Genomic DNA, 16,320 nt, shown 5'->3' with positions numbered 1-16,320 from the left:
AGAAAGTAAAATAAAACATAAAACACTGATTATATTTTCAGAGAACTAGTTGAAGTCACTACAACCCAACATTTTGTTTCGACCTCCTACATTTTCAATAAGTACAACTATTTTTACTTTGACATGTTCATTGATTTTTATGTAGGTTTCTTTCCCTGCTTGGGTTATTCGCACTGTTTGACTCCTTCTTAACTAATTCTTGTTGTCATCGCCCAACAATGACTATTTTCATCCAAGTAGCCATTAATGAGGCATAAATGAACGCTACATTGATTTATTACAACTATTCTGGACGCATTGTTAGGATAAAACAAGTCAAGTAGGCTATGCGAGCTGAATGACCAGCCTGCACTCATGGCTTTAGATATGGGGACAGCACCCATGCAGAGAATAAAGCACAGGATAAATGTCCCACCAAGTAGGCCAACTCCTGGTGCAGTCAACCCCCTGCTCTCCTCTAACCTCTCTGGCATTAAGACTTCAATCACTCTGCTAAATATCAATGCGTGCCGGACTGAACACTTTTGAACCCGCTCAAAGACGCAGAATCAAAGCGGTGCCATTTAAAGGCCTTTTTTCTACCAGATCACTTGGCACAAAGCCACCTACTTGCTCTATAGTGGCTACACAGCACACTGTTTCTTTATCTCAGTTTCATAAGCCAATTCTCTTGAATAAGCAGGCGCGTGGCAGACGCATGTGTCGTTCAGAGACGTTCTAGGTGATCGTGCGATCTCACTAATGTTCCTTCTCCCTCTGCATTAAGCCAACCCTAAACCCTAAAGTCACTGTTCATCGACGCCGGTTTTCTCTTTTCGGCTTTTTGCTGTTTTGCTGGAGGGAACAGAAAATAAAAGGCTCAACCGAAAAATATCTAAAAAAGACACAGTGAGCCCCTTTGACTGTTTTGACATTTCTTCCGTAATGTCTTCTTTTGTGGAGGCTGGGGAAAAAACTAGACCCATGCGAGGTTGCCTCAAAACTTACAAACGAAATTGGAAAGATCTGATCATTTACAGGTGAAAGGTGCTGACATAAATGTGCTTGACATCATGCATTAAATGACAAAAGAGAATCCAAAAAAATCCTTTTTTTACGACTTAAAACTAAACAGTAATCACATAACAGTAATGAAGGTTATGATCTGTTTAGGCACAGACCCTCCTAGTTTAGGTACACACAAGCTATGTAATGATACACTGAGCGTGAGCCTTGCTGGTTACCCGACATGTAATACAGCTCCATGTTTACATATGTTCTTGCTTCACTCTGGGCTTTATTCAATTCTTCTTCCTCTGCTTGTGTTTGTGCAGAAGTAGCGCTGCACGCGTGCTCATCGACAAAGCGGCACTGTGACAACTCAGCGAGAGGACACCAGCTACCGCAGTGGCTACGAGGACAGAGAAACTACTGTGTGACTTTCAGAAACCCCACACAAAGTCATTCAGTGGAGTGCGTCTCGCAGTCTATGGTTCTCGGGAAAACCGTATGACTGACCAAATAATGGTAACGCTGATCAGTGATGTAAAATACACAGGCCGTAGTTTTATTTATAACTGAATGCTTATAGCTGACACACGATGCTACAATAAACATTTGTCTCTTATTATCTGCTTTAAAACAAGGCAGATACCTCTAAAACCCTTAACTGTACTGCATCTGAGTGTGTGTGTTATCATCTTCTCCCTTTTCTCCCTACTGGGACAAGCGCTCAGTGTGTATTTCTGCAATGGTGTGCTCTGCTGCAGACCATAATTCCTAGCATGGGGTGATATGTCACAGGAAATGGGTCCACTGACTGGCATCATGTCAGACGCCGCAGCATTAGTGCCGTGTGCTTTTAAACCAGCAGCCCTACATCACAGGCAGCAGAAAAGTTATTACTCCAACAGGCGCCTTCTTATAAATAAGTCCTAATGGATCTGCGCTTCACCTTCTCCCGGTTCCTCTCTGTTGATCTTGTCACCCTGTTGTTGATTCTGACAAACACCATGTCAGAATCAACAATTGTGTATCTGACAATAACTTGTTATTTATATATATATGTATATATATATATATATATATATATATATATATATATATATATATATATATATACATATATATATATATATATATATATATAAATAAAAGGGTGCAAAATGTCAGGCAGTGTGACCACGATATATGCATGCACCTTTTTAGTCATTTATGTTGGTAACTCCTCCCACAGTGATTTTTTTCTTCTTTTTTTGTTCAACTGACACTGTATATATTCAAAGTGCCATCATTAAAATCTTTTTTGTGTGCAGGGGGCAGAGTGTCACATTCGTTAACTAGTCCCCCAAAGTCCAAAGAGGCTTGCCTGTGAGACAACAATGTTTTGGTTAGACATACTAAGCACGCTGTTTTTTACACAGCTGTTGACTTTGTGCGCACTGGTGTGTGCCAAATAAAAATTCGGGTTAGTCGACACCAACTGGTGTCACGCACACGGTCGCATACAGTTGCTGTGTGTCAGATCAGCGCAGCAGTCACACAACAGCTGCGTCGCAAACCAAATTCAGATATTCCTGAGTGTATCTACGCGCTTACCTGACGCTCTTGCATTTTATCAGTGGCAGAAAGAACACGAGGCCCAATTGGCCATTGTCGCAGACACATTTGGACAGTGAGTAGTGCTATACCGTCACCTGTTGAGGGGTTGTCTCATTCCGTGCCTCACCTCCCCCTGATGGACAGCAGGTGCCCCACAGGCTTCTGGACACTGTCTGCTCGAGATGTGCCAAATGTCCACCAGCTGCCTGGCAGGCAGTTCAGAGCACGGCATCAGCGACAAGCACACGGACATAAAAAGAACCATTCAGAGCGCTCTGTTGACTAAGGTTCAGAAAAATGTCCCCCTCACTTTTGGCAAACAACAAAAGACGCTTCAATTAGCCGTGTAACTAGTCACGCCAATAATGAAATCAACACTGCCTACTATTTTAAAAGTCAGCAGAATTATCTGTAGCACCATTAATAAATATAAGCTTATCATAAAAAAGATGACTTACCTTTGAAATGCTAAATGTTAAAAGGTGTGGTGGAGTGGGATACTAAAATAAGCAGCCTGCATGTTGGTTTCCCATAGCCAGAGCTGTTGTTATATGACTCTGAGATGTGAGACCTGATACTGTGAGTAGTTATTCTGAAACAGACAGATGTGTGAATACAGAACAATAGCCAAAAACAACACGGATGAACCCGCCGTCCTCTCTGTCTGTCTGACTATGTGAGGGGCTTCGACTACAAAACAAGGGAGTATATTTCAATTTTTTTCCGCTATTAGAAGGACATCCAACAAAATATACATGGGTAACTGCATGTTCTGTAGAAAATTTAGGCTTGGACCAAACTGAAAAAGGAAAACTGCGATTTCTAGTTCCACATCATATCCGTCACTTGTTGGCTTTATACAATGATATTAAATTGCATGAAAAATAAGGAAAAATTCCGTTAACATCTTATGATATAAAGTTAAGAATGAATGTTGTCTTAATGATCTTCAGTACTGTAGAAATAAAACCTGGAAACGATGCAGCTTTTCAATCAATATGACAAACGCAAATGCAATTTTAAAAATGGTAATAAATCAAGGAAGTAAACAACTGAATTAGGGCTGTTCAATATAACGATTTATATCGGATGACAATTTTTTTTGTTTTGATGGTCACTGTAGTGGCTATATTAATTTCCTAAAGTTCTCTCTTTCTCTTATATTTAATATAACCACATAACAGACGGACAAGCACCTGTTTTTATGCGTTGTTAGCAAAAACGACGATAAAACCATCCCGTATCCGTTTATTTTCCACATAAACCTTTCACAATAAAGCTCAAGATCCTGTTGAGACTTTTCAAAATAAACGGAACCCCGTGAAATAGTATGCAGAGTATTTACGGATGAGAAGCAAAAAAGAGCCGTCAGGTGCTAAAAAATAAACCTTAGACTCAAACATTAGAACAGGCTTTTTCCCGCAGCACACCATATAATAAATACTTACAAAGAAAAAGGCGGCCGTTGAAACTTATATCTAAAAATATATAGTTTCACGCATCGGTTAAAACACTCGACTCCAGGTACACGACGCCCAGCTGGAAACACTAGATTCACAGAATTTACAGAAAATGTTAAATTTTTGTAATTTATATTGTTATCGGGCGATAGATGTCTTATATCGGGATATGAGATTTTGGTCATATCGCACAGCCCTAAACTGAATACAGTTTGTAAATGAACAAAACTAGAATCACACCTTAGACGCACGAGCCTTTTTGTCATCATTACAAACTTGACATAAGGCTGCAGGTGGGTTCTGTTTGCTCAGATCTCTCAGCGTTAAAACTGTAAGCCTAACAAAGGAAACTAGCTTTGAGGTGAAATCTGAGACAATGTTCCGAGCGTTTACTCGCAAAGTCCATGGGGGTGGACATGGTTGCCAACATACCAACATTAGCTGTTTTTAAATGACTGTCATTTATGGCACTGCTGACGGTGATGATGTGTGAATGGCTCGTTGCACACGTCCTACGCCAGCTTGATGCCCGGCCTACAGACAGTGGAAATACTAATAATGTATTCTGCATGGAGAAGTTACTTTGTTCAGCCAAACTTTGCTCTGATTTCATATTTACACCCTGCAAATTACGCTGACGTGTTTTCTAACTCCTACTTGCTTTCATTATTAGTAATGATTAGTCAACAGTAATCATAGCTGTCACCTGCTTCATCCTACCCTCCTTGACTTTTTTGAACATTAAGCTGCATTTTCGGACTATTTGTCACTATATAGTGTAATTATCACCATTCAAAACAGCAAATTATCCTTTTTTTAACCATGAAATCATCATGCACTTGAAAGCTGGTTTGTCGTCCAGTACTTTTTAAATTCTTGAAGATATTCATAATAGATGTTGCCCTGACTGTAGTGGTGGAGTTAACAGACTAGACATCAGGACAGTGGCGCAAACTCAAGTGTGTCTTTATGGTAAGAGACTAGTCAGCGACCCCCTGGCAACCTCTAACTGCTAGAGAAAAATATGAAGTCCACAACTGGTTGGCAATTGGTCACCTGTAGTTTGCATGGAAACCAGCAATTTGTTTGGAAACACTTGGCAACTAACCACTGAGCATAAGTAAAACCTTGGAAGAGTGTGACACAAACCGGAATGTTTGCCTTCAAAGGAAAAGCTTCAGGCAACACATTTCAAACAGCACAACTTTTACTTTGAAGTTGAACACTGTTTTCCACAGTTATGCCACCAGCAGATAAGTCACAAACTATGGAAAACCTTGGCAATCTGCTAGCAACAAAAGCAGTAGCAAGGTGGTTTTTGGTCCAGCATCATAAATCCTTTTTTTAGCTGGCCACTACCAGCAACCAACCAAGTGGTCAGCAACTTTTCCCTAGCGACCTGTGGTGACCAGGTGTCACTAATTGTTCTCTAAGTCTGTGTGACATGGCAGTAACATCCTTGTGAGTAGGAAAAATTGGTTGCTCAGTGATTGCATTCAGTTTTTCATATTCGGCAACCAGCTGCAAGTAGTTACAGTGGCAAACTGGTTGCCCAGAGGTCAGATTGGCAAAATGTTTCCAAACAATCATGGTTCCTCTTGGATTGACAGCAACCATTATCAAACTTGCCAACAATTTGCAACGAGTCTGAATCAGTCTGTGCTGATGAGTGAAACTCATCTGCAATGCATCTCTTTGCAACTGGGGACTCGACTCAGGTGGTGGCAACCTGGTTGCATTCTATCTGCATGCCCATACCTAAATCAAGGTTTCTGGGTGCCTATGTCATTTTATAGTTAAACTGCCATTCTTAAATCACTTCCAGTCAAGGAATTTCTGTTTCAAATTTATAAGGTTCTGGCTGGACTCTGAATGGAAGTAGTTACTTTTAATGTAGCTTTCTCTGCACGCAGATGGCAACAAATTTGCGACTTTTGCATTTTTATCACAATCATTCACAGTTAGTTGCAGCTTTGTCCTGTCTTTCTCCCCTCAACCCAAATCTGTCGTGTCAGATGGCTGCCCTTCCCTGAACTTGTTTCTGACAGAAGTTTCTTCCTAGTTTTTCCTTCCCACTGTCGCACCAAGTGGTTGCTCATAGGGTTTGTCTAATTGTTGGGGTTTACCTTACAATATAAAGCAAACTGAGGCGTCTGTTGTTGTGATTTTGCATATAAAAAAAACTGAATTCAATCAAATTGACGTTAATCTTTATATTTTCACAAAAAGACTGCATATAATTGTCAACTTGACCTCATTCAATCACAAAATGAGAGAAGACTGAGTCCATCTTATTACCTTTTTATTGAAAAGGTAATAAGATGGTAACTGCACAACTCTGAAGTGACCATTTCAGAGGCAGCATCCACTGCGTACGGTAACAATAACTTTGGTCATGCTGCAGTCTCCAACCGCTGGTTTTCCTAATGTGACCATAACAGTAATTGCATGCTATTTTATGAATTACATTGTTGGAGTTTATAACTAATTCCCCCATAATTTCTCTTTTCCAATATGCATGTATGTATGTATGTATGTATGTATGTATGTATGTATGTATGTATGTATGTATGTATGTATGTATGTATGTATGTATGTATGTATGTATGTATGTATAGCTCTTTTGTTAGTTTCTACATTAATGGGATTTATGGTTTGGTTCTTGCTTGTTGCTGCTACAGAGAGACAGACATACTGAGGGAGACGGAAAGAAGAACTGTGTTATCTGATCTCAAATCTGTGTTGCCTTTTGTAGAACATTTTAAATCACACCTTTGCCTCCAACTAAAAAATGTGTGCAAAACAGGTACTTCCAAATAGATACATTGAGCCGTTTAATACAAATTCGATCACTGACGCAACGTTTTTTCCCACGTTATCGGCACAATGTAATATATTCTGTTGATTTCGTTTTACTGAGACCTTCAGCAGTGCTTCTTACGCAGATTTGCTCCGTTACTCTGACATTCAAGGCAACAAATGACTCAGGGTGTGACTGATCTCGGTTAGGTAAGAGAATGCTAGCATTTTTCTTGAACTCGCATCATATGTGCGGCCCTGAGACAAAGTTCTTCTTTGACTGAGCAGTAATTCGATGTCACACAATCAACGAGAACAGAGAAGCACTTTATAACAAACACATACTATATACAGAAGAAGCATGCAGAATGAGGAAGCGCACTTTCCATTGAAGATAAGTGATGCCCATTGTTCGGGGATATCGATGTGTGGAACATGAGGACGTGGATTCCAGCCAGCATGTGTTAAAAAGATAAAGGCCACAAAAACCTGAGCTAGAGAAAACTGTAAACTATGTGTGTGACCCATGTATGTAAATGTACTCCTGTTATTGTTATTGTAACTGACAACAGATCTTTCCTGACAATAAAACAAAAGTGTATAAGTGCAAAAATAGAGGTTACTCCTATTGTTTTGCGCAATGCATTAATGACTGTGATGCCCATTTAATTTTTGCTGATTAACAGTGGTCTTCCTCCCTGGATAGTCATTAGGTTCTCATTAGCGTGGAGCAAAGGGAATGACCTACTAGTCTCTTGAGCTTTCCCAGATGGGTGGGAGTGTCTTTATGGATCCTGAACTTCTTCTCGTGTACATTCCTTTGGTGTGTTGCTAGGCATTTTGCCAGATACAGCTAAATTACCTCAGCAATGGGATTGCGTTCATCCCCTGCATTTAAAGTCTTACTTAGGGGATCTTGATGTTGAAATACTCATAGCAGCCTACGACACAAAGACAAATCGGACAGCACAAATCTGCAGCTTGACACTCAGCCATCGGTGAGCATCAGTAAAGATACAACAGTGCACTGCAACAACAACTGATGTTTCTCTGTGTCAAAGAACCTCTGGCATTCATGTGTACAGTTATGTTTTCTCTATACATTACAACATTTGTTCTTGCAGCGCTACAAAGGCACAAATGACATGATTTCCTGAATTCATACTTGGCTGGTCACATTAAAAAAAGCATTTATGAATTAACTGTATGCCTTACAGGTTATATCTGGATAGAGTTTAATATTCACTGAAGTGAGATACATTAAGAAGTATAATTAAGTATGTAGACTTGCATATTGTTTTCACATGAGTGAAGGAGAGCGGCAGTGCAGAATACAAATTGACCGCTTAAGATCAGCAAGGGATAGTGGATGAAGTTACACTGGAAGAACCTGAGCACATCTGGCTATGGTGCCATATTAGAATTGGTCCACTGTCCTTAAAAAACATGAAATCTGCCATCTTTACAGAACGACCCCAAGCAAGTGGAAAGTGTTAACAGAGAATTTGAGTGGAAAAGTGATAAAGACTGAGAATAACATAGCACCAAAAGATTCAAATACGGCAGAGAAGGTGGAAAGGAAACTGTTGCTTTAAACCCAGCAGTCTAAATCTTACTGGAACTCATAAACATGAAACAGGTATTGATGTGAGTGTAGCACTGAGCGCTTATAGTAATCTGACTCTCAGTAAGCCACCAGAATGACAACTACCCACTATTAATTTTTTTCTTTCCAGCCAGCTATGATATAGAGTGCACACCGCCTGCTGTTTACACAACACAAATATTGTCTGTTTGATTGATGATTCATAGACAAACAGGCTGTGAAACCGCTCGCAAAAACAGTAGGTCTATGGCAATTGTTTACAATTAAACTTCTGAGGGATAGTGCTGCGTGAAATTTGAAGTCCATAATTTTCTGATAAATTTTCTTTTGCTAATATTTTATACACATTTCTATTTTGTTTTAAAAATAAGAGGCATCATCCGGAGGCTGGAGAAACAATTCCAACTTGTAGTGACTAAACGGTTGCCCAGACCTTCTGCGTGTTGGACACTCATGACTACTTTTGATCGCAAGGAGACTGAACAGGTTGCAACATTCTTATGGCAGGTTTTAGTAATTCCCACCTCTAGCTTTGCTAACCAAGCTAGCAAGTTATCACAATCTTCTTCTGTTAATATGTCCACTTCAAGCTCCGAAATGGAGACTCCAGCAGCCAAAATGCCATCTCAAACCAGTGGGTGACATAAGATGACTCAATATTGAGTCTATGGTGAAAGTTACTGAGGGGCTTATTTGCTCTCACTGAGGCTCCACTCTGTGAGAAGCCAAGGTGTGACCACTCAATAGTGTTAAACAAACAGTTATTCTCCTCACCTACCCCCACACACACACACATCTGCCACATCCTACACTTAAAATGAGTTTACTGTTATACTGGTCAGTTTTAGGAGAATGTTATACTTTCCCTGTATAAAGCACTTTTTTTTTTACTTTAATTAAGCAGTCAAAGAACTTTTTACCACAGCCAATGCAATCATGCACACATACAGCACTTTATTGCCTATAGATACTTCAATGTCTAGACTGGAGCAGCCGGGTATCAAACCGCTGACCTATCGATTTTTCAATTGATAAATGACCGCCTCTGCCTATGGAGGCATCCCAAAGTTCATAAAAGCAAAGCCGAGTGGAGTTTATTAGGAAAATTTCAAGCGGTCTTTGAAAAAGCAGACAGAAATAACTACTTGTCTGGTGTCTGCAGGTGTCCGTGTCTGCATCTGAAAGCAAATATAATCCTCAGCTTGCACGAGACATAACAAAAAGACATAAACTTCCTTATAAAAGAAAAAACACCAGTCAGAATATCCAGTGAATGGAGCTGTTTGCACTCATTGGTATGGTATTTGGCATATGACTAAGCCCTACAAAAAGCTACAAACCGCCCGTATTTAAAAATGGGCTGAGAGCATGCACTGTGTGGAAATACATAAAACAATCTCTCAAAACACACATTCACCAAAACATTGTTGCAAAGCCCAGACACCTGTGGCTGTTTCTGAAATGGCACCCTCCACATTTCTACTCAAACACTACTATTACAGCCATATCCTGCCTCCACATGCTCAACCAGGGCTGCTGCCCTCATAATCCAGCCTTTTTCCCCCCTACTGAGCTGCTACTTTTGGCAACATGTCTCTTGAAAGTTTTCATATCTGACTAATCAAATCCATTTTAGAAGTTATGAGAGATGCATGTAATGAGGGTGTGTATTAAAGAAACTGGAGAACACGTGCTTTAGCTGTAAATCCAGCTGAGGTCTACATAAATCCTCAGCTAATCTGTCTGGACTTGATCAGTCAGGATGTTTTGCTCTCATTTATGAATCTCCATGGCCAGGGGCTGCCATCATGCTAATATTAGCAAGCATGTGAGAAAACAACACCACGCTTCACCTCAACATTTCTAGAGCTGTCTCATGCTGGCGGCTTCTCTGGTAACCCAGAGTAAATTGAGAAGGGTTTCTAATATACCATTATTTCAGGCACAAAAAAGGCACAGACGCAACCCACATGCAGTGCTCACATGGCTAATGTGAGTCATCTTTTCCCTTACTTGGGATGCTTCCTGCCCCGCAGACGTCACATTAAACAACACGCAGTGTTCAACAACTTTTGTCAGATGACTCAATGTTATGTCATCCTAACGCTATTTCAACTTGAGTCTAATGCTTGGCATTAGGGTGGCCAGCAGCCAGGGACCTGCCACTCTTTGTTATTGCTAGCGACATCATCTTTCATGTTCTGACTCCCCAAAAAGTCTTTTATTTGAGCTGCTCGGGAACCTCAAGATCAACATTAGCTAATACACCTTAGGACTAGCAAGTGATTAAAATGTGCTCGCGGAATAAATATAAAAGCTGACATCAGATGATTGGCCACATTGACGAAGTGCTTTTAAAAATGCTACTGTGCTGGTGCATTGTGGTCACCCACAGCCACCCCAACACACGAACAACAACGATAAACATTTCAGCACACAAACAAAATTCTAAACTGTGATGCCACAAGAGGATGATCTAAATATATGGATCCAATGGAAGTAGATAACAAAATACCATAAATATCTCATTGTTACTGGTTTATTAGAAGTAGATCTTCTAGTCACAGTCTTAATCTGTCATGATCCCCAATCCTAACCATAACCCACCGCACTTTTCTAAAGAAATCCAAACTTTTTTTTTGTTCCCCAATTCCAAACACTTGAGGGAACAATTGTTTTTTGAAACCGTAGAACAACAAGTTCTGATAGTACAGGATGTGGGTCAGGGTTAGGGTTGGAGTTGTCACTGATGACGACTCTGACCTCAGAGGGTTACTGACAAGATAATAAATGACGTTAACCTGTTTCACCAGCAGCTGAGGCTAAAACTATGAGCAATATTTCATACCATGAAGGTGATTAAAAGCACATTAATGAGCAATGTAGGAAAAATCTATTAGTGGAAAAAGAGCGTTTGCTAAAGAGAAATCTAACCAAAGAAGGGTATTTGGGATATATTGAGACTTGAGACACTTGCAGTCACTTCATCGAGTATTTTATGTTTTTGGTAAAACACATAAAACTAAAATTAGTGCTAGTCAAAGTGACAACTAACACACACACACACACACACACACAAACGCACACGTGCACAGAATTCCAGTGATTCAGGAAGCAGGTCATGTTTTTCCATACAGAACTAGGAGGCCCTAAGAGCAGCAGTAGAGGGACTTCCTCTGCCAAAGGGCCAAATTCCACATGGTCCGTGACCATTAACCCATCCAGGCTGACTCAGACACCCTCCGACCCCTCCACCCCCCCCCCACCACCACACACACACACACACCCTCAAACTCACAACACTCAGCATAGTTCTGAGTATCGCCTCGACTTCACAATCAGCTGTCAGGTCCACCCCAACACAGCACAGCAGGCGACTTCTTGAAACCTCTGAAGAGTTTGTCAGTTCTCCCCTAACCCTACTATTTCTATCACCATCACGGCACAAGACATGCAAGCCGGCAGTAAGAAAAACACACACGGTGATTAACTGAAAAGGGGACATCCAAGCAAAATCCTCAGTCAGCAGTCAGTTAGCTGATTTGAAAATGAGTCTGTGAGACCTTAGAGAAAACTTTATTACTAAATCCAGGCCCACCTCGTGCATATATGAAGCACGTTTTAAACGATTATTACATATGACAAGCAAAACTACAAATGAGAAAATTCACAATGACATTATCAGCGTTATTCCAGTGGTGTTACCATAACATCTCAAGTGTTTCCACCCAGTTCAGGTCTATCTGATCCCTTCCTACTTGGTATGCAGTTAATGAGCTTTTTGAACCCTCATTAGGATACAACTCTCCCCCACCCACCCAACACACACATTTGCTCACAAGCTTCACAATCCACCCCCCCAACTATTGTCTGTCAGTGTGGAGACACACAGCTGCCTGCCTGTCTTGTCTCCTGCAATCCAGAGCAAGCATCAGTAACACAGTGACACCATGGTGGGGACACACACACACACAAGGCAAAGGGCAAAGAATGTCATCTCTTTCTTACAGTGTGTGTGTGTGTGTGTGTGTGTGTGTGTGTGTGTGTGTGTGTGTGTGTGTGTGTGTGTGTGTGTGTGTGTGTTTGGGCCCTCTCCTAAATGGCGATTATGAAAGCCTGGAAGGTCAGAGCAGTGTCTGCACTGTGCTGGAATGCAACCAGGCATTACAGGGAGGTAAACTGTTTACACGCCTTTTATATGTGACACCCAGCAAGTTTTCTTCAAGCAGGCTGCTGTAAAACTGATTAAGAGTGGTGGAAGCAACCTTTCATTTCTATAGATTATCTATATTAGTGCGCTTGCTTGCCTTTGGTTTCAGCTTGAAACGAGGTTAACCAGCAGACCTGGTGAGACGCTGCATCAGAGCACAAAAGTTAATCATCTCTCACTGGACATTTTGTGCAGCTGCTGCTTATTTTACAGTCACCCAACCTGAACGGATTTTCTCTGTCTAGTTCACATATTTCCAGTGAGATCTGGAGGATCCGTTTTGGTGGCACTTAAAAAGAACTCAAACGCACTTTTTCCTCTTGAGAGTGACACAGAGAGACACCAATGTACCAACGTTGTACAGCTTTTGCATCCTTCTATTTGAAGTATTACATTGTGTGGCTTGGTGGGCCAGTGCACCCCCTCTCAAAGAAAATCACAGGACTTCTAACAACTTAGCACGAACTCTAAATCCGCTGCTTTACTTTGTAGGGAAACTTAGGTACAAGAAAATAGGACAACTCTTTAAGCTCCAAAGACCCACTTTCCTTTCTCTTATGACTAGCGGCTGTACAAACTGCAAAGTGGAAGTGGTCCTCTCGGAAATCGTCGCGTTAAAGTGACAGACGTTTAATTCTCCAAAACCTCCCCATCCGTCCGACAGTCGCAGGCCTCGGCAAAGTAGTGAGGAAAAACAGACCCCGGTGTCCGTTTACGGACGGAACCCGTGTCCGGCCTCTCCCTCCTTGTTTGGCCGTGTTTTTTCGGGCGAGCGTGGAAATCAGAGCGAGGCTTACATTCGCTTCAACTGCAAGGTTTACCGCTACTGACCTGAATAAACTGGATAGTCAGGGCTGATTTCCCGACGCCACCTCCTCCGACCACAACCAGGCGATACTTCTCCTGCACCGAGCCGTCCTTCCAGCCTGCCATCGAGGACACCGCCGCCGCTGCCGCTGCCGAAACACCAGTGAAGCAGCAAACACCCACTTTTCCCCCTGTAAACTGAAGAGGCCCTCGTAGTTGGAGGCACCGGAACGCAGATACAGAGGCCAGCCACGTGCCGAAACAGTCTCGCCTGTGCAGCAGCCCCCCTTTCTCTTTTTATTTAGTTGTAGGGATGTAAACGAAGAGGGATCCCGATCGGAGCTACCACCGACTGTCCATACGCCTGACCGCGTTTCGGGCTCGCCAACACTGCACCGTTCAAGATGCTGATCCGATAGTTAAGAGTAATCAGCCAACCTAATACTGATGTCTGACGCTAGGGGCTGTTTCTAGAGGCAGTCTGCAAACTGCTTCAACACCCTCCTGCACGCACACACACCGACGCAAGTAGACCTCAACCCACTCTGCAGCTCTGCCCTAACACTAATATCATGCACCCTGCAGTCACATTCCTGTCCTCAAATGGCTCTGCGCTGTCTGCTCGCTGTAATTACAGCCAATTACGCAGCGATAACGCGCCCCGTGGCCGTCATCGTCGCAACGTAAATATGGTTTAAACATGCTGGAAGTTACTAGTTTCTTTACTTTTCAGTCCAATGAATAAAAAAATAAAAACTGTAAAAAAACAAAACAAACTCAGGGTGACGTTTCTTGATATGTTATCTACAATATTTCCACAGCTTAGTCGGATTTAAACATTTTATTTGTGCTGTGCGCGACATCCAATTTTAGATAGATTTAATTAGAAAAAAATCACTTATTTTAATATTCAATTATTAAAAAAAAACAAAAACAAAACCTTTTCCAGCACAGTGGGGAAAAATAGGTTTTGTGGACAGATAAAGCAAACGGAGGAAATGCAGTAAAAGTGATGTTTGCAGGAGTATTTCTGCACGCTGCACACACGCCTGCTGCTGCCCCGCAATTTACTATAAAATGCGCACATGTGTGCACTTTATATGCGGCGTCATAACTCATCACGCAGGTGGAAATTGAAAGTGGTGGACTGTGATTTGTGTTTTCTTTTTGTTTTTTCCCTTGTTGAAACGGACTCATACCAGTTCGTCTAAATTACAACCTTTTATTTCATTGCGCAAAAGTCCCTACTTGTGTTGTCAGCGCGTAAATCGTGTCTCACTTCGTGCTAAATCCAATGTTTAACTGCATTAAAACAACAACAACAACAAAACATAAAACACCACATGGCTTTGGGACCCGTGGCGCCACCCGGTGTCAGAAAAGAGAAAACGCGGGGCCATAAAAAAAACTCCCTCCAAATCTCCAAAAGTTGATTCTGTTCATCTGGACGTAGCGTTTTGTGGGAGAAACGTTTCGTCACTCATCCAAGTGACTTCTTCAGTCTCAGCTGACTGCAGGTTTCCCCAATCTTATAAACAGTACATTTGCAGAATGACTGAAACTAGCCCACTGGATGATTGAGCATGCATCAAGACTCCCTCCAAATGGTTTACATGGTGAGTGCTGTCAGTTTCAGTCGTACCAGAGTGGTTTTAAAATATAATACAAAATATTATATCACCCAAACCTTCTTAAAATTTGGAGGAATTGTGACAGTGATCCTGTGTTTAGCATGAACACTTTGTGTCTACATATTGATGTGGCAAAGCAAGAAAATCACCCAAAAGCACAATGCCAAAGTCATGCCTTGTGTTAGAAGGTGTAGCTGTGATTCTCATAATAACTATACCCGAACCAGACAGTCTGTGCTGTGCACACGGCAGTTGGAGTTGGCTGTTTATTTTCACAGTTGAAGGTCTGACCTCAACGCCACCTTTCAGCCTTTATCTAAAAACCCTGGGGGGAGATTTTTACAGATACTGTAAATGTATGACTGGGGTGGTGACCCTTTAATCTGGCCTACTGCCAGAAATATCCCTTTACTCATAAATAATAAACTGGAGGGCGAGTGGAATATGGAGGCCTGTGCCAGCACTAATCTATCTCCATCTCATTATCACGCTGACAGTGAAACTTGCAGATGGCTCAGAGTTCAATTCAAATCTTGGCAATATATTACCTGAGGTTAAAAGAATTTATGTTCTTGCCCAGGTTATGCATGTAGACAGACATTTTCAAGGTGATGTCGTCAGTTTAGAGGTACTGGCAGTACAAATTCCAATCAGTTACCCCACTGTGGGAGATATTGTGGAAGGAATCTGAGGAATTCTAATTAGATCCCAGAGCTACAAGCTACAAGCTAGACACTCTCTTCACTTTGGGGCACAACGTCCTTTAGGTAATTGTAACAGCTTCTTTAAAGATTATTACTAAACATCTACTGTCATGCACATTAAGGCAGGTACAGCACAACTTTCCATATTTTCCAAAAGAAGGCATACAGTCCAACTACATTTCTGGGTTACCGTTGTGCTGGAGATGCTCCCAGCTGTCACAGTGGGTGGGGTGCACCCTGCACAGGTTGCTAATCTGTCACAGGGAGGTCCTTCAGGGAGGGAAGAGGATGTCCAATGATTTTTTGGGCCATGTTGATGACCCTCTGGAGTGCCTTTCTGTGTGCTGTGGTGCAGCTGGAGAACCACACACCGATGCAATATGTCAGCACACTTTCAATGGAGCAGCGGTAGAAGACGGTCAGCAGCTCCTTCTTCAGGTCCATTTTTCTGAGGATTCTCAGAAAGTGGAGACGCTGTTGGGCCTTCTTTAAGACCGCAGAGGTGTTAGAGCTCCATTGGAGG

General features: G+C 41.7%; 1 protein-coding gene across 3 annotated transcripts in view; it reads right to left on the bottom strand.

Annotated features, from left to right (window-relative positions):
* The window catches only part of rras2 (RAS related 2), a 28,663-nt gene extending 14,628 nt beyond the window's left edge, over positions 1 to 14,035 (bottom strand). The window contains exons 1-2 of one of the 3 annotated variants that reach the window (XM_026167424.1): positions 3,039 to 3,526; positions 2,676 to 2,786 (exon numbers count right to left, since the gene is read on the bottom strand). Coding sequence is in view for 1 of the 3 variants with exons in the window: in XM_026167406.1 (XP_026023191.1) it covers positions 13,487 to 13,588 (102 nt within the window). In the remaining 2 variants the exon portion in view is untranslated. Of the gene's footprint in view, positions 1 to 2,675; positions 2,787 to 3,038; positions 3,527 to 13,486 lie in introns of those variants that run through there. The other 2 variants (XM_026167406.1, XM_026167434.1) reach the window with 2 other exon arrangements.
* Between the last annotated feature and the right edge of the window lie 2,285 nt (positions 14,036 to 16,320).

The sequence above is a fragment of the Astatotilapia calliptera genome, chromosome 1 (genome assembly GCF_900246225.1).
Source record: "Astatotilapia calliptera chromosome 1, fAstCal1.2, whole genome shotgun sequence".
Lineage (NCBI taxonomy): Eukaryota > Metazoa > Chordata > Actinopteri > Cichliformes > Cichlidae > Astatotilapia > Astatotilapia calliptera.
The sequence above is the reverse complement of the archived record's forward strand: the minus strand, read 5'-3'. Positions and strand labels throughout refer to the sequence as shown.